The sequence below is a fragment of the Phoca vitulina genome, unplaced genomic scaffold, assembly GCF_004348235.1.
Source record: "Phoca vitulina isolate PV1807 unplaced genomic scaffold, GSC_HSeal_1.0 scaffold22, whole genome shotgun sequence".
In the NCBI taxonomy this organism is placed as follows: domain Eukaryota; kingdom Metazoa; phylum Chordata; class Mammalia; order Carnivora; family Phocidae; genus Phoca; species Phoca vitulina.
Window position 1 is genome coordinate 25,178,258 of NW_022589725.1, and position 21,802 is coordinate 25,200,059.

Here is a 21,802-nt window from a genome sequence, read left to right on the forward strand (position 1 = left end):
CACTTTGTCAATAAAGGTTTCTAAACTCGCCCAGGCACCCTACCCACCCACAGCCCCGAGCCTCAGTACGCACAAGGTCTGCCCTCGCCCTGTACAGCGACCTCGGCAGCAGTGTGCGCACTTGGCGCAGCCCGGAGGCCGACGCCGATCCCGGAGGGGCGCCCGGGTCACCTCCAAACAGTGACAGCCCCTGTGTACCCGGGGCCCCCATCTGGAGCCGGCTCACCCTAGGACTCGGCGGCGGGGCGGCGCGGCCCGCGGCCCGAAGGAGCGCTGGGAGGAGGGGAGGTGGCTCGTCGGGTGAGTGGCTCCGGGCGGCAAGGGCGGGGGAGCCAAGCGTGGAGGTAACTCCGGGCCGCCACTGAAGCCCTCCTCCTCATTCTCCTCCTCCTCCTCCTTCTCCTCCTCCTCCTCCTCCCTGCGCTCCTCTGGCTGCGGCTCCCGCTCCAGCTGCGGCGCCGCGGCCACATCTGGGGCGCCCATGTGCGCTCGGGGGCTCGGCTGCGCCCGTCCCGCCGCCGCCCCCGCTGCCCCCTGCCCGCAGGGTGGTCCCTGGCCCGGCCCGAGTCCCGGGCTGCCCCCCGTCCCCGCCGCCGCCGCCGCCGGGGAGCGCCGGGGTTTGCTCCGCAGCCGGCTTGGACGCCCCCGGCCCCGCCGTGGCTCCGCCGTGGTGCGGCGGCGGCGGCGGCGGCGGCGGCGGCAGCTCCTGCTCCCCCGGCCCGGCGCGCCCCGCTGAGCCCAGCGCCAGCCCCGTGGGCCCGGGGAGCGGGGCCCCGGCGGGGGCCGAGGCGGGAGCCGCGCTGCCGGGCTCCCGGGCTCCAACTCCTCCTCCCCCGGCGCCACCGCCGCCGCCGCCGCCGCCCGCCGCGCCGGGTCCTAAAGCCGCGCGCCTCAAGAGGATGGTGCGCCTGGCGGCGGAGCTGCTGCTGCTGTTGGGGCTGCTGCTGCTCACGCTGCACATCACGGTGCTGCGCGGTTCGGGAGCCGCCGACGGGCCAGACGCGGCCGCGGGCAACGCCAGCCGGACCCAGCTGCAGGTGAGTGCGCCGCCAGAGAGGGGCGCGCGTGGCTGCGGGGCCGCGGGTGGTGGGGTGCTGAGCTAGCACCCGCTGGATGCGAGGAGGCGGGTCCCCCGCCCCGCCAAAGAGCAACTGTTTGGGCAGCAGCCTGGCGGGGGCAACCTGTCTTAGGCAGAGGCGGAGCGGGGTTACGTGCCTGAAGGCTGAACCCTGAACTGAGGTCTGGCAGACGCTCTCCTTCAGGTCTGTCACAGGTCAGGTACCTGGGGGTGCGAGGCTTGGGATGCGCGGAGGAAGTGTGGAGTTATGTATGCGTGTTTGCTTTGGGGTGCTGCCAGTCTTTGGTTGCCCTTCAGAGGCTAAGTAATGTTAATCTGGGGGGGGACAGGGGAACGGTAGGGTAGGAGACTCTTAACTATAGGGTAATATCCCCAAACTGGGTTTGAGAGGAAGAACCTCAGTGAGTCCCACCCTTGGGAAAGCAACGCCAAAGGTCAGGAAATAATTTCCCGAGGAGAATGGCCAGACACGCTCTGTCTGCCCACGCGGTCCACATGCCTCCCTTGTCCCTCCCCAGCCTTGCGGAGGGCGCCGAATCAAGCCACCTGTCGTACTTGGGGCCCGGGTCACCTGGGGCTTTTAAACATACAGTAAAGACTTCCAGCGTTCTGCTCCTGTTGAGGGTCGCTTTAAGGAATGGGATCCTGATGATCCGTTCAGCTCCAAGGAGGGCCGGGGCGGGGGGGGGGGGGGGGGGGGGCCGCCTTGGGGGGGGGGATAACGGGCTTCAGACACACGGTCAATTACAGCTTCCGAATGAAGGATTGCTCAGGTAGGGATTTCCTGGGGCTGTCTTGGAAGACGTTTTTCCTTGAGTCTAAGGGTGTTAACAACTGTCAACTTGGAGCATGGGTAGAAGAAAAGAAGAAAATCCAGAAAGGATTTTCCCAGAAAGCAGTGGGAATTTTCTGGCTCCTAAAATCTCTTCCTCAAACCAGCCTCTCTAAAACTCTTTACTCTGCAATGTCCAGATAAGTATTATTCATTGTTCCCAAAGGGCTTTACAATCACTGCCCCAGCTAATTCCTTTTTTTTTTTTTTACATTTTATGTAATTTTTGTGAAAAGTTTTACTGTTAAAGAGAAGAATTCACTTAACTATTTCCATAGTGCTTACTATGTGCTACTGCGTTAAGTGCTTTACAGAATTTCACTGATTTAATGAGGTTCTATACTGTTAATATGCCCCCTTTACAGATGCAAAAACTGAGGCACAGAGAGATTAGGAAACTTGCCCAAGTTCATACATTCCAAACTCTTGATTAATTATACCAAGTTTTCTCTCTGCCCGGGTGTCATAGACTAAAGCAAGGTGATCCTTGCACACAAATGCCCAACCAGGAGTGGAAAAGTATACACCCCAGAGCTAGCAGTTCTTTTAAATTTGGGACATTTCTGAAAATGTCAACTCCTGTGGGCCAACAGGTACAATGACAGACTGATAGGATTCCTTTGGGGAAACTGAAGAGATTCCCATTCTATAGACTATGGTATATCCCACCAGTCTAACACTGTAGGCATCATTCTTAATATCTTCAAGATTTCTGGAAGTCATATTTTATACATGATGCTTTCTTTCCTCATGGGCTCATGAAAAGCTGTAAAAATGATGTTCAATGGAAAAGTAAATTTGGCAGATTTCTTTATGAGGTGTTTGCTATCATTAGAATAACCTGGGGTTGGCCTTTTCTGCCTGAACAGTAAGGTAATGAGAGAAGCAGCTGGTGGAAGTGGCAACTGCAAAGGGGAAGTGGATTAAATTCTCAAAAGGGCCTTCGGCTGAAGAACTTCCCCAAGAGGGCAAAAGAAACTGGGGGGATTTAGAAGGAGTAATGTTCCTAGGAATATCTTGGGTCCCAGGGAGCTGCTAATCCACCAGCTTCAGCTTATCTTGTAATAGTGTTGGGTTATTCTGTCCACTCAATGCACTTATCCAGGCAGAATGATGCATTTAACAGTTTGGTTCATAATTTTATTCTCTTTTGTAATTTGTTATTGTAAAAGTTTTATATTCTTCCTGACTAAAGTTATTTCTTTGGCTCTCCAAAGATATTACGATTCAAATGGAGAAAGAGAATATGTTCCACCAAGTGAGAAGGTCTGCAAAAGACATTTATTAGTATGTTGTTTTCAGCCCCAGAAACTGAATTCACTAGTAGCAGGTGTATTTAAAAACAAAACTGGGAACACTATATTCTTTCTGTTTACTGGACATTTTTAACCCATCTTAAGCTCCACTTAAGTTTGTTGGCTCTGTGATATTTTATTTTATTTTATTTATTTTATTTTATTTTGGCTCTGTGATATTTTAAGTTGCTAAACTCATTCTTTGTAACCAGGAAGTTAACCAATCCTTACACTACCTTGTTTTTTTGGTTATTACTGCTTAAAATATTCTAAAATATGAGGTTGCAGTTAGAAATGCACAACGGTCGGTTTATTTACCCAACCTGTAGTGTATTTGGGATCTTTTAAAAAGAGATACTTCCTTATTTAAGATCTGGTGATTTTGACGTATCAAGGACACCCAATAAAATAGTAGTAAGAATAACAACAATAATAGCTAAGATTTCTCAAGTGTCTTTTATGTGTCAGACACTCTTCTTAGCACTTTACGTATATCAACAAAAGTCTTATGAATCGGGCACTCTCGCTATCCCAGATTCAAATGAAAACACTGATGTTAGGTAACTTGTCCAAGGGTGCACAGCTAGAAGCTGCTTAATTTGTTTTTGTTACTTTATAGTGAAAAATCTTCGAAGAATATTTGTACTCCAAGTTCTTAGCAAAGTCTTCATGCTGGCTATAAGACAGAGAAAGCCTTTTAACAATTTAAATTTTCAAACACATCTTGACAGTCTTATTGTGTTAAATATGAATATATATATTTATATATATACACATACATTGATAACATTATATATACACACATGCACATATATATAAACATGATCTAACATGATTTTGGGGGTAGTTTCAACATACTAGAGGATACATTTTTTGGCTCTGTGACTGTCCCCGTACTGTAGGTACGATGTTATGAGGTGGCAGTAAAATGCTTTGAGCGTGCTATATTTCATGTGGCTCATGAAAACAGTGTTAGTCTTCATACTGCTTTCGGTATTTTAAAATATCTTATAAGAAATTATCCAGTTGTTGCAACAGCTGCATAAAAATGCACAGAAACAATTTTTTTTCACTTTTGAATGAAATCTTATCTCCTAATTGAAATGAGTGTCTCATGTTGATCAGATACTCAGATTAGTTCTTTCATGCCTTTAATTGATAATAGTAAGAAAACAATTATATATAATGAAAGCAGTCTGGAAGATAGAGCATCCTAAAATATAGAATCCACAGCAATAATAAAAAATATTATTATATCTCTTTTACTTGAAATTCAGATGGCTGCCTCTCTACTAAACGTCAGTCAGATTTAAAACCATGAATTTCTACTGATTTTAAATAATAAAGCTAGAGCTTATTAAGATAGTGAGATATAAGCAAGTATTATAAACCATCAAATTGATTATTTTTATAATACCATTACAGCAAACCAAACTCTGAAATGTAACTAAATGCCTTTGTTCTCTGTCTCCTAACTACCATCTTTAAGAGCTCTTTCTTCCTTTATCCCTCTACTTGCCTTCAGTAAAACGGCTTAGCCTCTTGTACTCACTGTTTCTGATGCAAGAGGTCACCTGAGCTCTTTATAGCAGTAGAAGCAAAAGGGACATTTATTTGTACTTAATACAAGTAAGTTTCCTTGCAATGATTCTGTGGGATTGATAGTCTTTGTATACCCATTTCACAGATGAGGAAATTGAGGCCTGGAGAGATTTGAGTAACTTGCCCAAGGCCACACAGCTGTGGTGGGCAGGGTCAGGATTCAGACCAGGCAGGCAGGTTGTGGAGCCCAAGTTCCTTTTCCAGTTCCTCAGCAGGACTCCCAGCTCTGATTCAGGTCAACAGACATTGTGTTTCTTGTTTTGTGACTTGCCTGCCCATTTTCCAGGCAGGCTGTTTGCTCTTATCCCTAGAATTCTTTATGAATTATGGATGACTGTCCCACTTAGCTATTACTACGTAACAAACCACCCCAATACTTAGTGGCTAAAAACAACCATTATTTTATTAGCTCATCAGTTTGTGTGTCAGCAACTTGCTCTGGGCTCAGCTGGATAGTTCTTCTGCTGATCTCACCTAGAATTACACCTGTGGCTATAGCCTTGTGTTGGCTTGTCATGAGCTTGATAGTCCAAGATGACGTCACTCATATGTCTAATGGTTGATGCTGGCTGTCACCTGGGCTCTCTCGGGTCTTTCATCTTCAAGTAAGCTAGCCTGCATGGCTTTACATGGTAGACTTAGAGCTGCAAGAGAGTAAAAGCAGAAATTGCAAGACCTCTTGATGAACTTGTACAACTTCAGCTACATTTTATTGGCCAAACAAATCACTGGGTCAGTTCAGAGTCTAGGGGACAGGAAATAGACTCTTCTTGACTGGAGGACCAACAAAGTAACATTGCAAAGGAGCATGTGTACAGGGGTGGGAGGAATTATTGTGGCCATCTTTGCAAAATCTCTACCCTATTGACTTTTGTCTCAGAGGCTTTGTAAATGTTTAGACCAATCTTGCACTCATCTTTTAATATTGTTTCTGCTGCCTTTGGCCATGCAAAAACTTTCTGTTTTAAATGTAAGCAACTCTGAATCATTTCCCTTATGACTTGTGGTTTTCTTGCCTTACTTAAGAAAGAGTTCCTCAAATAAAGATTGTCAAAATCTTTAAACAGATTTTGTTCTAATGGTTTTATAGTTTTTATTGTTGTTGATGCTGTTGTTGTTTAGAACTACAATCTACTTTGGAGTTATTTGTGGGTTTAAGATTTGTTTGTTTGTTTGTTTGTGGGTTTAAGGTTTGTTTGTTTGTTTTGGGCTTAAGCTTTAAGATAAAGATACAGCTTTGGTTTTTGTCCAAATAAATAGCCACTTGTCCTATCATACCTAGGTTTGATTGCTATTGTGAATAGTGTTTTATTTCTTGTTGTTATAGTTTCCAATTTGTTAGTTCTGGAATGTAGGAAAGCTATAGAAATATATGCTTACAGTTTTCTTGGTGTATGCATGAAAGCTAGAGGTATCCATTTCAATAGTGAGATCATTAGAGTTTCATGGGATGAGTTGAAAATCTTCATTTTTTTCACTTTAGCACTTTAAATAAGATTATGAGATGGTTAGAATTCATTCATAAAACCCTTTTGGCCTTGGTACCTCTTTGCTTAAGATCTCTGATTAATATTCCATATTATTCCACGGTCAATAGTCTATTCAGATAATATAACTTTTCTTTAGTCAATTTTGATAAATTATGTTTTCCCAGAATATCATATATTTTTACATACTGATAAATTAGACATTCTCAGTATAAAGTTTGTACATAGTACAAGCATATTTTGCAAATATTCATGACTGTATATTTTTATGCTGTACAATCTTACATCTCTTTGTAAGACCTATCAGATCAAGATTGTTAATTATATTATGAAAACCCTCCAACTCTTGATTTATTTATTATCTACTTATCTGCTGATTCCTCAAGGAAATTGATTTCATTTTTATCCTACTGTTGTAGATTTGTCTGTTTCTCATAACCCCATTAATTTTTACTTTACTTGTTTAGAATCCATGGTGTTGGGGTATAAAGTATCCTTTTTGGTGGTTATATTTTATCAAGATGAAATTCCTTGTCTTAAATACTTTTTTTGTTTGATATTAATGTTTCAACTCTTGCTTTATTTTTCTTTCTTCTGGGATTTGTTGAGTGTCTCTTAAATATCTCTCTTATTAATAACCAATAGCTAAATTTTCTTTTTCCATGCAGTATGTCAATGAATTTAACTCATTTATATTTATTGTGATTACTGATAGATTTGAAGATATTTTTCCCATTTTATGTAGTATTCTCAAATTTCCACAATTTTTCCCACTTTGCCTCTTACCTTCTAATTTATTATCTGTGTGACCATTGGCAAGAGAGTTAGCCTATGTCTTAATTTCCTCCTCAGGAAATTAGATATATAATAACTATTTCCTAGTGCTGTTGTAAAAATTAAAACACTGAATGAATGTTAAGTACTTTACTAGCACATGAGGGGCGCCTGGGTGGCTCAGCCGTTAAGCATCTGCCTTCTGCTCAGGTCATGATCTCAGGGTCCTGGGATCGAGCCCCGCTTCACGCTCCCTGCTCCGTGGGAAGCCTGCTTCTCCCTCTCCCACTCCCCTTGCTTATGTTCCCTCTCTCGCTGTGTCTCTCTCTGTCAAATAAATAAAATCTTTAAAAAAAAAGTACTTTATTAGCACATGAACATTCAATAAGTATTTAAATGTTATTTACTTTGTTCATTTTTCCTCAAGTTTTGAAAGTGTTCTATTGCTGTTACTCTTAAGATTTTAACAGATTTGAACTTACACTTTTCTATCAGTGCTGAAAATCAATCCATATTTATAACCTAAATCCCCCCCAAATAAGAATCTGACATGCCTTTTCTATGTATCTCTCAACTTTTAATCACATTATATGAATATTTAGTACCAGATTATTCCTCTTTCTTTCTGTTTCTTTTTTCTTCCTTCTTCCTTTCTTTCATTCTTTCTTTTTCATTATAACTATCTTAGGAATAATTTCTTAGCAGTTTCACTTATGTTCCCAATAATTATCTAGGTGTAACTATAAGATTTAGCTATTTCTTTATCTGCTGTTGCTGCTATTTGAATCTCGTATTTTCATCTTTTATTTTCTTGGAAAATATTCTCAAAAATTTATTTTAGAAAGGTTTTATCAAAGGCTAAACTCACTGAGATCCTAAATTTTTTAACATATCCTTATTTGGTTATCATACTTAAATGCTAATTTGGCAGTTGGCTGTGTTCCATATTGTTTCCCCTCAGAATTTTAAAGATAAAATCCAATTTTATTACACCATCTCATGTTTCACTCAAAAACCTGATGCTGTGGCATTGTAGATGACTTTTTTTTTAAACTAGAAGCTTTTAGGATTTTTCACTTTATTCATAATGTTCAGAAATGTCATCATGTTATGTTTAGATTTAAGGCTTTAGTTAGGTAGTTCTGGTTAGCACTCAGTGGACCCTTTTAATCTGAAGCTCCATGTTTGTCTTCATCTTAAGAACACTTCTCGAGTAATTTCTTGCTTATGCACTCTTTAATCAGTTTCCTGTCCTCACCTTTCTCTCCTAACTTCTATAGCCTTGCCTCTCCTCTCCTCTTCCTTCTCTCCTCTTCCTTCTCTCCTTCTCTTCCCTTCTCTTCCCTTCCCTTCTTTCTCTTCTCTTCTCTTCTCTTCTCTTCTCTTCTCTTCTCTTCTCTTCTCTCCTTCTCCCCTCCTCCCCTCCTCTTCCTCTTCTATTTTTTCTCTCAGCAGTTTTAGTTTAAAAAAAAAATAATGAATATAATTTACATACAATAAAATAAATGAGTCTTAAAAGTTCAGGTCCATTTTTGACAATTTTATATGCCCATATAGCCACCATCAAGATTAGGATATAGAATGTCTACATCATCCCAGAAAGTCTTCTAGTGAATCATTATAGGCAATTCACTCCTCCCGGAGGCAACCAGTGTCTGATTCCTATCATCATAGATTAGTTTGCCTGTTCTAGATCTTCATATAGATGGAACCATACTGTGTGCATTTTTGTGTATGTGTCTGGCTTCTTTTGCTCAACATAATGATTTGGGGATTCATTTTTGTTGGTGTGTATATCAGTAGATTTCTCTAATTTATTGCCACATGGTAATCCATTGCATAACTATATCACAATTTGTTTATCCGTTCCCCCCATTGGTAAACATTTGGGTTGTTTCCAATGCTTTAGATACTATAAAAAAGTCCATGTTAACATTCTTGTGCAAACCTTTCTGTTAACATATGTTTTCATGTCTTATGAGTAAATGCCTAGTAGGGCAACTGACATAGCCTCTATTGTTCCTAGTATTATAGGAATTTCTCTAAAGAAACTCACTTTTTAAAGAGATTTTTCTTCACTTTCTCAGCTCTGTAGTGTTTCACTTTCAGTTGGTTACCATTTCTTCCATGTCAACTAGAAATCATTCCTTCTTCTATAGGTGAACCCTTTCAGCTTTACAGCTCTGTTGTGGATTCTTTTTTTTCATCTGCCTTTTCAGTAGAATTTGGAGAGGGAAAGGAAGTAAATGAAAATTCTTGGTCTACCACCTTGAACTGAAACACTATAATTTTATTTCTTAATTTAATTTTCCTTTATACAAACCAGAAGAAAGTTTTATTGTTTGTGTAGCCCCTTCGTTCATTCTTTCCAAGCCATGTTCTAATAGGCATTGATCTTTGAGTCTGGGGGACATTCTTAGAAGTCATGAGAACTATCCATTCAGTAAAGAAGAATCTATTTTGGTTTTAAAGCCTCCGAAGGAAAGAATCCCACAATCTTCTGTATGTCGTACAAGTATTTCTTTTAACAACCTTCAGTGTCACAATACTTTCCCTCTGATGTGTCCGTTAAATCTTTTATGCTACCTCTTAATTTCATGTTTGCTATTTTTTACCACTATTCGTTCACTTTTCAAAAAAAGCATCTCATGCAGGACTTGAAGACTATTATTTTAATGGTTTCTCTCTCTTCTCCAGATTCAATTATCTACATCTTTTTTTTTTTTTTAACTTGTCTGCATTGGTCTTATTTTATAGCATTTAATGGTTTCTGTGGTCCTCTTATTTCTCTCTCATCTTCTGAGAACATCTTTCTTCTACAACACTTAGCTCAGGATTTTTTGATTTATAAAAAAAAGAGATGGTGATGAAGCCTCTTTCTTCAGGGACAGCTATCTGTCCCTCTGTCTGTACTCATTTCCTAAAAGACAGAAGATTCCTTAGGGGATGGGATAGGGTTATCAATTTAATGCCCAGGATGATAGACAGTGACTTTAAGAAATAGCAAAGGAATGTGCTATTAAGAAACAGATCTCATTTTGCATTTTATTTAAATCTTTTCTGTACTCCACTTCCAACTTCATAAGAAGCCATGAACATAAAAGATAAAACTTAATTTTTTTCTTTCTGTGGCTGATGAGTCCAGATTTTAGATGGAGTACAATGCTAATAAAGTCAACACGCTCATGCCCAGTGTTCCACTCACTGACCACTGTGGTCACTGGCTTGATAACGTAACCCTATGGGTTCTTCCCTTCTCTGCCTTCTTTCCTCTTCCCCTACCAAAGCTTCCTGGGGTCATCTCCCGAATATACTACTTGCTCTTTGTTTCAGAGTTTCCTCATGGGAGAACCCAAACTAAATGAAGCACTACTCAAGCATTGGGCCATGGGGATGGTGACCAGTTCTCTAGGTAGTGATGGCATAAGAAGTGTACAGGGCAGAGTTTCCATGAGGCACCTGCTGCTTCTTGCTGTCATTAACAAAGTTGAAGCCTGTTAGTCTCAGAAAGGTATGTGCCATGGGCAGCAACAGAATCGGGCTATGCCATGCCCTCCCAGAGCAGCTGGGAAGAAGGGAATTCCAAAATTGTAGGAATGGGAAAGATCGGGACTGGGCGAACCCTCAAACTGCTGGCGTTTAAAGAGATAACTGGTCTTTTTTCTCCTGACAGCCCAATTCCCTGCTTGTTTGCTATTTTCAGTAGGAGGATGAACGGCAATAGAAAGTTCTCAAAGGTGTGCTGGATCGTCATCTAATGCCTAAAAAAGGCAGAGGCCAGGTGCCTTGATAAATATAGCTGCTCATCAACTCCCCAAGCACCGACCAGCCTGGTCCCTGAAAAGTTGTTTCTGTAAACTGAGTAGAAGTAAAAACAGTAGGTTAACTACTCCTTCTTCCTGTTGGCCTGACCCATGCACATTTGAGTAAATGGAGTCACCTTGTGTGGAGCACTGTCTGTGACTGATATACCTCTGTAAGAGAGTGATACCCCTGACCCCCTGGCAGGGACAGTGCTACAGGGCCAATAGAATAGGAGAGTTTCTGTTTTCAAATTTGGGGTCCCTGGCTGCCAGACTCACAGTTTGGGGCACCCCAACCTCCAGATGTTCAGATAAGTGACCTGGAAAAAGGAAGGTAGACTGTGAAGGCAATAGGCCACTTCTCACCAGACACCACATCTCTATTTTCAAAAAAGAAAGATGTGGCCAAAATCTATATGAAGGATCCAGGGAAGCTGGAAATGATGCCATAGGCCACCCAGGTGTTAACTTACCCCCACCAGTGTCTAGATAGAATATTCATGCCAGTGCCAATGAAACAAATGAAAAACATGCCTTGGCTCCCAACAACTTCTCAGAGATAGGGATGGGAGAGAATGGGGTGGGGGGGGAGGGGATGGCAACTGTATTATTATTTTTTAAAATACAGCTTTATTGAAGTATAGTAGATGTACAGTGAACCATGCATATTTAAAGTGAACAATCTGATGAGTTTTGACACCTGTCAAATCATCACCACTATCAAGATGATGAGTAAATCTATCATCTCCAAAAGTTTCTTAGTGCTCCTTTGTGAGTCCTCCCTCATTCTCCAGCAGTCTCCAGGCCACTGAGCTGCCTTCTGTCACCATAGATTCATTTCTACATTTCCTAGATTTTTATATAAGTAGAATCATACAGAATGTACAATACAGCAAGTTTCTTTGCTTACCATAATGATTTTGAGAATCATCCATGTTGTTTTATGCATAAAGCATTTGATCCTTTTTATTGCCAATTAGTATTCCACAGTATGCATACAATATGCTTATCCATTCATTCACTGAAGCACATTTAGGCTGTTTCCAATTTGGGCCTATAAAATAAAGATGCCATGAATATTCAGGTATGTCTTTGCATGAACATATGCTTTCATTTCTCCTGTGTGAATACTTAGGAGCAGAATGGCTGGGTCACATGGTAGGTGTATGTTTAGCTTAATTAGGAAATTGTGGCAATCTTTTTAAGGCATTCACATAACATATTTAGGATCTATAACAATCCAGGGACCCACTGGAAAACTTCAGAATATTTGCAAGTTGAGCCTCAGGATGAGATCTTCCTACAGTTAAAACATTTGTAGATTGTGATCTACAATATACAGTTGAGTCTTAAACAATGCAGGGGTTAGAGGCACCAACACTCCCCTCTCCACACAGTTGAAAATCCATGTATCACTTTTGACTCCCCAAAAACTTAACTACCAATAGCCTGCTGCTGATCAGAAGCCTCACTGCTAACATAAACAGTTGATTAACACATGTTTTGTAAGTTATACATACTATATACTGTATCCTTACAATCAAGTAAGCTAGAGAAGAGAAAATGTAAGAAAATCATAAGGAAGAGAAAATACATTTACAGTATCATACTGTTTTTATCAATAAAAATCCATGGACCCAGGCAGTTCAGACTCCTGTTGTTCAAGAGTCATCTATATGATGAAAAGTTGAAGGAAGGAGAGAAGATATTGTCTCCTTGGAGAGAATTCTCCTATTTTTGCAGGATGCCCAAAGGACAAAATTTCATGGAGCTCAATTCACCAGGTGATGGTGATGGAAAGAAAAGTTAGATACTAGACAAAAAAAAAAAAAAAAAAACAGCTTGCAAAGATGTCCCAGCAGAAGACTCAGCTTCCTACGTAAGCTGCTGTCCATTGCACCCTTCATCTTCCTGTCCCCATGCCCTCCCTGACTAGAAATTAAGTAAACCAGAAATAGATTTTCTATCTCTTGCCTGGGGACTCAATAACATTGTGACTTGGAAATCTGGTATTGGTTATGAGCCCCAAATGAATTGGAAGCCAGTTTTATTGCTGGGAACCTTCAAATTCCAGGAAGTAGAAAGGGCAAAAAGTAAAAAAGGGGAGATCTCATTAGGTGACTCTAATCCCTAGCCCATGAAGTGGGCTGAAGGAAATGTTAACATGAGCTGACCTCCTGGCTATGCTGGACGTAGGGGAGAGTGCTCAGGATTAGAAACCCACGCAGAGTTCTCACTGGAAGGCAGGGACTGTCCCTCCCTCACCCATCTACCACCCTGATGTTCACCAGGCACAGTTGTGGCTCCGAGACACAGAGGAGAGGCTCAGGATGACTGCTCCACCTTTGCACCCAGAGTGCGTTGAGTAGAGCAGCAGTACCTCCTGGGATCTCCTAAGGAGATAAGAATCTCAGGTCCCACCCAGAACAACTGAGTTAGGACCTCCATTTTAATAAGGGCCCCAAGCTAATCCTAGGCACAGCACAGTTTAAGTAGCATCATTTAAGATGCTTATCTTGCAAGTTGCAAGTCCTGGAAAACATTCAATACAGGTCGGGGATTATTCAGCTCTTGCCCAGTTATGCTGCACGACAGAGGACCCCCAAACTCAGTGGCTGTAACAGTAGGCATGTATTCTCATGCTCACGGGTCTGCAGGTCGTCTGGGGTTTAGTAGGTCTAGGCAGGCTAGGAGCCAAGCTGTGGGTTGGGTCTGGGTGTCATCCAGGCGTCTCCCATGTTCCTGCAACCAGCAGGCTACTTACCACGTGTTCCTGTCATGACAAGGAAAACGCTCAGCAAGGCAAAGGCTACAAGCACTCTTCCCCCTCTGCCGAGGCCACACCATTCCTTCAGCACACACTCATTGCCAGGCCCGACAGAGTGGCCAAAGACCCGGGCTTTGGATTCGTTCCAACTTCACTTCTGCTTCTCGCTAACAGGCGCACCCTTAGGCGGAAGTCGCACACTTCACTGTGCTTCCGTATCCTGTTCAGTAAAATGGGATAATAATAATAATAGCTACATCACTGGGAGCTTATCATGTTGCTAGGACTGTCCTCAGATGTCCTGGAATGGTTTAACTCACGGGTATTGGTATGATAGAGCTGTGTGACCCCAGGCAAGTCACTTCGACTCTTTGCATTTCATTTGCTTTATCTGAGAACAGACATCCTCATGGGATAATTCTAAATTTTGAACTTCGTCTTCAAAACTGATAATGATGATGCAAAAGCTAGCAGCAAGCATTTACTCTGTGCCAGGCCCTGCCATCAAGACTATATGTCTTTACACCTTTTAATTTGCAAAATAGCCCAACGGGAACTATTTCTATTTTGCAGCTGAAGAAACTGAGGCAAAGCAATGTCAGGAAATCAAGGTTTAACATCTGATTGTTCAGAGCACCTCCTGTGGAGGGCAAGATATCACAGAACTGATGCAGTCCAGGCTGGCTCCATGTGGCTGACACATTCTGCCTCATGCCAATCAATGATGCTTCTGAAAAGGCTATTCTTGTCTTCTTCTGCCATGTGGGAGAAGGAAAGGAAAGAACAAGAACAGCTTGAGAGAAGAGACTGGGAAAGCAGCTGGCCTCCTGGTTCAACGGAGGCCCCCTCCCCACCCGACCCACCACGCGGCCGCATCCCAAAGCAGATGCCGGACGGATGTGATGAGCATTTCCAGTGGAACCCAGCCATCACCTAGGGCTGTGTGTCTGTGGAGCACTCAGCCTAGCTCTGGGCCAGCATCAGGCCGAGGGGAAGGGTGGGGCCCGAAGGACCCTGCCTCTGAGAAATTAGAACTAGAAAAGGCTGTGGATTTCTGTCAGCACAGGATTCCACCCACCAAAGGTTGTTTCTAAGTCAAAAGATGCACGTCCGGGGGCACCTGGGTAGCTCAGTCGTTAAGCGTCAGCCTCCGGCTCAGGTCATGAACCCAGGGTCCTGGGATCGAGCCCCAAATCAGGCTCCCTGCTCAGCGGGAAGCCTGCTTCTCCCTCTCCCACTCCCGCTGCTTGTGTTCCCTCTCTTGCTGTCTGTCCTCTGTCAAATAAATAAATAAAATCTTAAAAAAAAAAAAAGAAATGCACATCCATCTCTTTCTGCCTTCCTTCTGAATGCCCTCCCTTGTGCAGTCCCACTGCTTAAACATCGTGTGCTTCCTGGTAGGGATGGAACTGTGCCCGCAAATATGTTCTTCATCACTCACGGAGCCTTAACCATTTAAGCCTGCAACCACTTCCCTGACGAAGGGACACCCTTTCCTACCTTCCTTTCCCCGACAAAACAAGAGAAACATGACATGCCTGGGGGACAGGAGTTCCACAGGCTCGGTGAGCTATATATTTTGCTTTTTAGTGATTGTTGCTGGCCAGAAGAATTTCTTCATTGTGACTAATTCAATTTTCCCCTTTTTCAGTGTGTCACAAAGTCCATTTCTTCAAGGTCTTCTGAAGAACAAGTGGTCAGTTTTGAAAATGTTTCCCATAGTTGAGAGTAGTATCACATTCCCTTTTTTAGCTATGGCATTACATTGCTAATATCTAATCAGCTTGTGGGCCACTCTGGTTCCAGATCTTTTTCGGTTATTCTTCCCAAGTCCCTTACTGCCCTGAATCCCCAGTGTATTTTATCCTCTGTTTTGTTTTGGTTTTGGTAGGCTGTGTCTCATACTTCTGGTATGTTCTGCAGCGCCCTCTTTGTTCTCCCTTTGCACCCCAAATGTTGAGTTGGGGCAAGTCTCATTTCAACTATCTTAATAGCTCATTAATTTGTTGATTGTCACAGAATTGAGCATTGACTGGGTATATAGCTAAAATAGAAAGGACAAAATAATTGTAAAAAATACATGACCACTGAAAATATGAAATCACTGTAATATGAAATCACCATACTATCCCGACAGAAAGGCAAAAAGGAAAACAAAAACAAAAAAACTGAAGACACCAAGTGTTGCCGAGAATATAGAGCACCTATAGGGAATGTGAACTGATATAAACACTTCGGAAAATTGGTTTTCCAAACTACTGAAATAATGTATATGTACCCCTTGGCGCAACTGTTCTACCCTGGATATATACCCCACAGAAATGTATTCATCTGTGCACTCAAAGACCTGAGAAAGAATGCTCAGAGCAGCACTACTTATTTTTTTTTAAGATTTATTTATTTATTTGAGAGAGAGAGAGAGCGCTAGTGGGGTGAGGGACATAGGGAGAAGCAGACTCCCGCTGAGCAGGGAGCCTGACGTGGGGCTCGATCCCAGGACCCTGGGATCATGACATGAGCTGAAGGCAGACAGTTAACCAACTGAGCCATAGGCACCCCTGGAGCAGCACTATTTAAATAGCCCCAAAGTGGAACCAGCGAAATGCCCATCAACAGTAGAACAGATCATCAGTAAGTGCACATACTGAGAGCGAACAAACGACAACTACTCACAACCCGTACAACTTCACAAATGTAATGCTGACTGAAAGAAGCCAGGCACAGAGGAGTACTTGCTGGCTGATACTGTTTATGTAAAACAACCAGGAAGAATGAATGAATGCTCTTAGAAGAGAGGACACTGGTTACCCTGGTCAAGGAAGTGACTAGAAGGGAGCACCAGGGGGCTGTCTGGGGCACTGGTAATGTTCTGTTTCTTGATGTGAGTGTTGGCTACACATATGCATTCAGTTCGTGAAATCTCACGGAGCTGTATAGTTATATGTATGTGCATTCTATATGTGTATCAAGACTTCAATGAAAAATACAGTAAAGAATGCAACAGGCAGGGTGGACAGTACCAAAGAGATGGCCATTTTTCCCTGGGAAGGGCAGCCCACAAGCCCCGGAGCCCACTCCCTTTGCTCCCTGATGGGCGGTACCCTGCAGACTGGTCTCCACATTTTAATGAGTGTGGATGAGTTTCGGTGTTATGGGGATCGTCTGCTGCCTCCATGGCCCTGTGCTATTGTTACGACATCAAAGACCAACTGCTGACTAAGATACAGTCCATATGAAAAGAATGACCAGCAAATTTACTGCTTGACTTCATTCCCTTTAAATGGAACTGGCCCCGTGGTCCTCTTTCAAAGCTCAATTGTGGACATATATCTTCTTTATAGGACATTGTGTACAATAAAGAGAAGCAATAACTTAAATAACTTTAAAAATTTTTTTTTAAAAAATACCTTTGAGAGCGCTGTGAGATGAGCATTCCATCACTGTGGTTACGTGTGCCCAAACGCTCCTAAAAGTCTAGCCATTGGTCTGACAGCCTTCTATTCAACATGGTGACTTTTTTTGACTAATTGAGTTATATTTTTATGCCCCAGCCCTTTCCCTAGGCTCTGTGAGGTCTTGGGAAAGTCCTTAGTGAGGGGCAATCAACTTCAAACCAGAGGGCCACCTCACTGAAATCAGGCAAAATGGCAAAGTCCATATCCCATTACTCATTAACTTATTTGGAGTTGCCCTTTGTGGAGTACACTTTTTTTTTTTAAGTACTGAGACCAAACTAAGCCTGGATCAGTTCTATGCAGTCCTTCAGGACCCACGTGGACAGCATTCCTTCACACAGCCCTAAGTGTGGAAATCTCAGGGAGTTATTAGCATTTACAGATACTAGAACTGAGTGAGAAAAGAACAGAGTTGTTCTTATGACTCTGAGAAAATGAAGAACCTTATTACCTCTGTAAGGGGAAAACAGTTCTCCAGTACACAAGTAAAATTACAACATACAGGATGTCTTCAGTGTAACTTGAGGTCTAACTCAGGTGGCAGAGGAAGAGGCTTCTGCAATCCCAATTGCCAGCCCACTCAAAACCAAACAATCCAGAACAATCCTTTCAATCTGCAATCCTTATTACAGCAGTGAAGCAGTCCACAGGGGATAAAATATTTTCAAGAGTGGCCAAGTCCCCCTCGCTCGAGATTTCCACTTCTATTTAATCCATTACTTTTGAAATTTGAAAAGGTTCGGCATGCCACACTTGGCTGGAAAAAGGCTAACTCCTGAGTAGATCCTTTCCCTTCTGCTCCCCTCACTGGCACCTTCAGGAAGACACACCTACCATGTGAAACAGCTGCAAGTTTCCTGGTGAGATTTTGACAGAGGCGAAACAATTCATAAGACACCTATGAAATAAGATAAATCTCACCTGAAACGGAAATAAGCATTGGAGGGAAGAAACTGGAAATATTTGGAAAGGCCATGGAATCCCCAGGGGGAGTGACTCTAACTGTTGAGTAGCAGGTGGAAATAATGAGAGTCGGGCTCTTCAGAAGGCACCTGTGGCAGACAGCCTTCTGTTCCAAGTTCTCGCCTCGTCGCCCTGAAATACAGTCCAGTGTGGCGCCCCTGGCCCACCGTGGCTCTTTCATTGCTTTTTTTTTTTTTTATGTTATGTTAATCACCATACATTACATCATTAGTTTTTGATGTAGTGTTCCATGATTCATTGTTTGCATATAACACCCAGTGCTCCATGCAGTACGTGCCCTCCTTAATACCCATCACTGTGCTAACCCATCCCCCCACCCCCTCCCCTCTAGAACCCTCAGTTTGTTTCTCAGAGTCCATAGTCTCTCATGGTTCGTCTCTTTTTATCCAAGGCCGGGCCCCATGCTAAGCTCCGGGATAACCCAAAAATGAACGTCAATATCCTTGGCCCTAAATGTGTTCATAAATGGGAAAAGGAGGGAAGAAGAGAAGGGAAATGGGCCTGACCAAACGCAGAGAACTCAAGTACAGAATGATATGGCCCAAAATAAGCAAAGAACCGTGTGCCATGAGCCAAGAAGAACACCGTTCCCACCTTCCTAATGTGAACGAAGGACAGGGATGTGAACACAGGGGAAAACTAAGAGACAGAATCACAGCTTTAAAGAGCTACCCTCTAATTAAGGATCCTGCTTCTTTTCTCTGGGCCTCTGAATGCTTGTTGCTCCAAGATTGCTCAAACCATTAACTCAATTTACTTATTTTGCAGTCTCTTTTATGTTTCTACTATTCTTGGGGTTGGGGTTCTTCATGCCACTTAGGATGTGATGGAAGTGCCGTGGAAAGTTGCCAGTGAGATGGAGCTCGCCCAAGTGGCAGGGGCTGTCTGTCAGCCACATAGACTCCCTTTAAAAAGAAAAACTCAGCACCCGCAAAATCCCAAGTGTTCAGCCTGGAACAACATCAGGGAGCCATCTGTGGGCTCCCCCTTGAGATTCAAGGAAAGGTGGATGCTGGCAGGAGAATTGCTCTGGCTATGCCCCTAGAATGTTCTGTGTCTTGGTCCTAACAATCTAAGTGAAGTGCTTTTTGTGCAGATAACAGGTGCTTGTGTATGCACACAGTGCAGTCAGGGTCCCTGCCCTGCTTACCAGGTTGAACCAGGGCTTCATCCAAGCTCTGTGCCACACACACACACACACACACACACACACACACTCCCCAACCAAGATGAGGCACTCTACTTAGAAGGCAGGTCACAGGCACTCACCAAACCCTAGAATTTTCTTGTTGGCAAGATACCCGGAAAATAGAGTCCCAACTTCCCATTTCTTGCATGAGGAATCCAAAACCCAGAGAAATGAAAGAACTACCTCAAGACCATACTACTCATTCCGGGTTGACTGACTCCCAAGCCAGGTCCTCTTTCATGAAACCACACAAACTCCCATTTCTGGACATCTTTAACATGGTTTTGTTGTGCTGAAGAGAATTGGAGCAAATGCACATCTGAAATGCCCAGGCTCTGATAGTACGGTTGCTATTAGGTTGTTAGGAGAACTGAAAGGAAATTAAATGAACATGAATTGTGGCTGTTTTATTTCAGAGACCAGGTTGCAGTCAAGTAAAGAACATGGTATACATATAAGTATAGAGCATGGCCCAACTATATAGTAAGCATTCCATGATTCCATTCATTCTCTTAGCACTTAAATATTGCCTATTAGGTGCAGGCACTCTACTAGACACTGGAGATTCAATAGAGTACAAGCTTATGCTCTGGAAGGGGAGATTGCAAATAATTAATTCATAAGTAAAGTAATTATTATGGATTATAATAGGTGTTTAGCAGGACATGAATAGGGAGCAAAGATAGGGAATACCTGGGGATACCTACTAAAAGAGTGTGGCCAGGGAAGGACTTTGTGGAAAAGTGGCACTGAAGTCTGGAGCTGAAGAATAAGACAGGGCCATCTTTGCAAAGAACTAGTTGGAGAGCAGTGCAGGCAAATGTAATCACAAGCACCAAAGCCTTGAGATCGGAAACTTTGGCTTGACTAAAGTATAGAAGAGAGACTGGAGAAAAGGAGTAAGTATAAGGGAGAAAGTGGTTTGAGAACTTGCAGAAGAGGGTGGAGGCTTCTAGGTCATGCTAAAGGATGTAGCTGTTCTTCTGAGAACAGCAAGGAAGGAACCATTAAAGAGATTTTGGATGATGGCTCTGTCTGGTTTGTGGAGAATGGGTGGGAGGGGTGCAAACACGTTAGGAGGTCCTGTAATAAAATAATCCAGCAAGAGAAAAAGGGACATGGACCAGAATGGGGAGGAGTGGATGGATGCAAGACACCATTCTGACACAGAGCCAATAGGATGTGCTGATGGATCGTATTTCAGAGTTGAAAAACTGACAAGTCAGAGATAACTTCCAGTTTTATGGGGGATGGGGCGTATATATCAGTGGATCTATATTGGACATATGGAATTTGAGATACCTGTGGGACATCCAAGTGAAGATGATGAGCAGGGAAGTGGTCAAATGGACTGGGAACTGAGACTGAGATGTCATGACCAAAGTGGTAGGAGGAGAACCAAGAGTTATGTCATGGACACCAAGGGAGGAGACTACCTTAAGGAAAGAGTCCTTTTGAATGCTCCTGTGAGAGCAAAGAAGACAAAGACAGAGAAGTGTCCATTCAACTGGGCAGCATGGCCATTGCTGAAAGCCTTGATGAGAGCAGTATAAGAGGCATCATGGGAACAGATGCCAGCCTCTTCTGGGTGAGGTAGCAAATGGGAGGTGAAGAAGAAGAAACAGAATCTGTAAGTAGGTCTTAGGGAAACTTTGCTATGAAGGGGAAACATGTGACTTGGGGTTGAGGGCGGATATTTGGTTCATTTGTTTTGAGATCAGAGGTACCAGGGTGTCACTGATGCTGAGACTGAGCCAATAGAAAGGAGAAAATTAATGATGACAGATTGAGAGGGGAGGGCTGAGGGGTAAATTAATCAAGAAAACAAGAAGAACGCATGTGTGGAAATTGGCCTTTGATAGAAGCAGGGGTGACCGTTCCATGCAATAGTTGAGAAGAAGGGGGAGCTATGCAGATGGGAGTGTAGCTCTAGTGTGAGAATACAAAAGTCAACCATACAACTCTCATGGATGAATTAAGCATGGATGGCTCCTGTTCCTTCAATGAAATGTGCAGTGAGGACAGTGAGGAAGAGTAGGGGATTTGGAGGGAGTAGATATGAAATAGTTATCTTGGATACCGGCAAAGGCGAGATTGTGAGGGAAGGGCCATTGATTTTGGAACAGTGCTGAGTACTCATTTGAGCTTTGAGAACATGGAAAACAGAGCAGGTTTTCAAGTTGGGCTATTTTATTTTTCCTGTCGTCCATCTGCTTGGCTACTAACATAGAGAAGTTGGATCATGGGGTTCAACCAGAACTGAAGTTTTGCCAGTGAAATAGATCATAGGGAGAGAAAGAGGCAAGGAGAGTTGAGGGGAGTTACAAAGAAATGGCTATATAAAGGAATATGTGCTAAATAAGAAGGAAAGTAAAAGAGAAAGCTGCAGGGTGGCAAGAAAATGGTAGCAGACCAGAGATCTCAGTGAGTTGAAATCTAGGGAAATGAGCTAACAGGACAGGAAGTATCTTTGTGTAGATGTTCTGACAGAAGGTCTAGGCAGAGGGTAGCTGAGATGCAGTGGAGGAAAAGGTTG

General features: G+C 43.0%; 1 protein-coding gene across 2 annotated transcripts in view; it reads left to right on the plus strand.

Moving 5' to 3' along the window:
- The first annotated feature begins 881 nt into the window (after positions 1–881).
- Positions 882–21,802, plus strand: part of ISM1 (isthmin 1) — a 72,617-nt gene continuing 51,696 nt past the window's right edge. The window contains exon 1 of one of the 2 annotated variants that reach the window (XM_032419635.1): positions 882–1,037. In XM_032419635.1, coding sequence (XP_032275526.1) covers positions 900–1,037 — 138 coding nt within the window. In that variant the 5' untranslated portion in view covers positions 882–899. Of the gene's footprint in view, positions 1,038–1,202; positions 1,263–21,802 lie in introns of those variants that run through there. The other variant, XM_032419636.1, reaches the window with a different exon arrangement.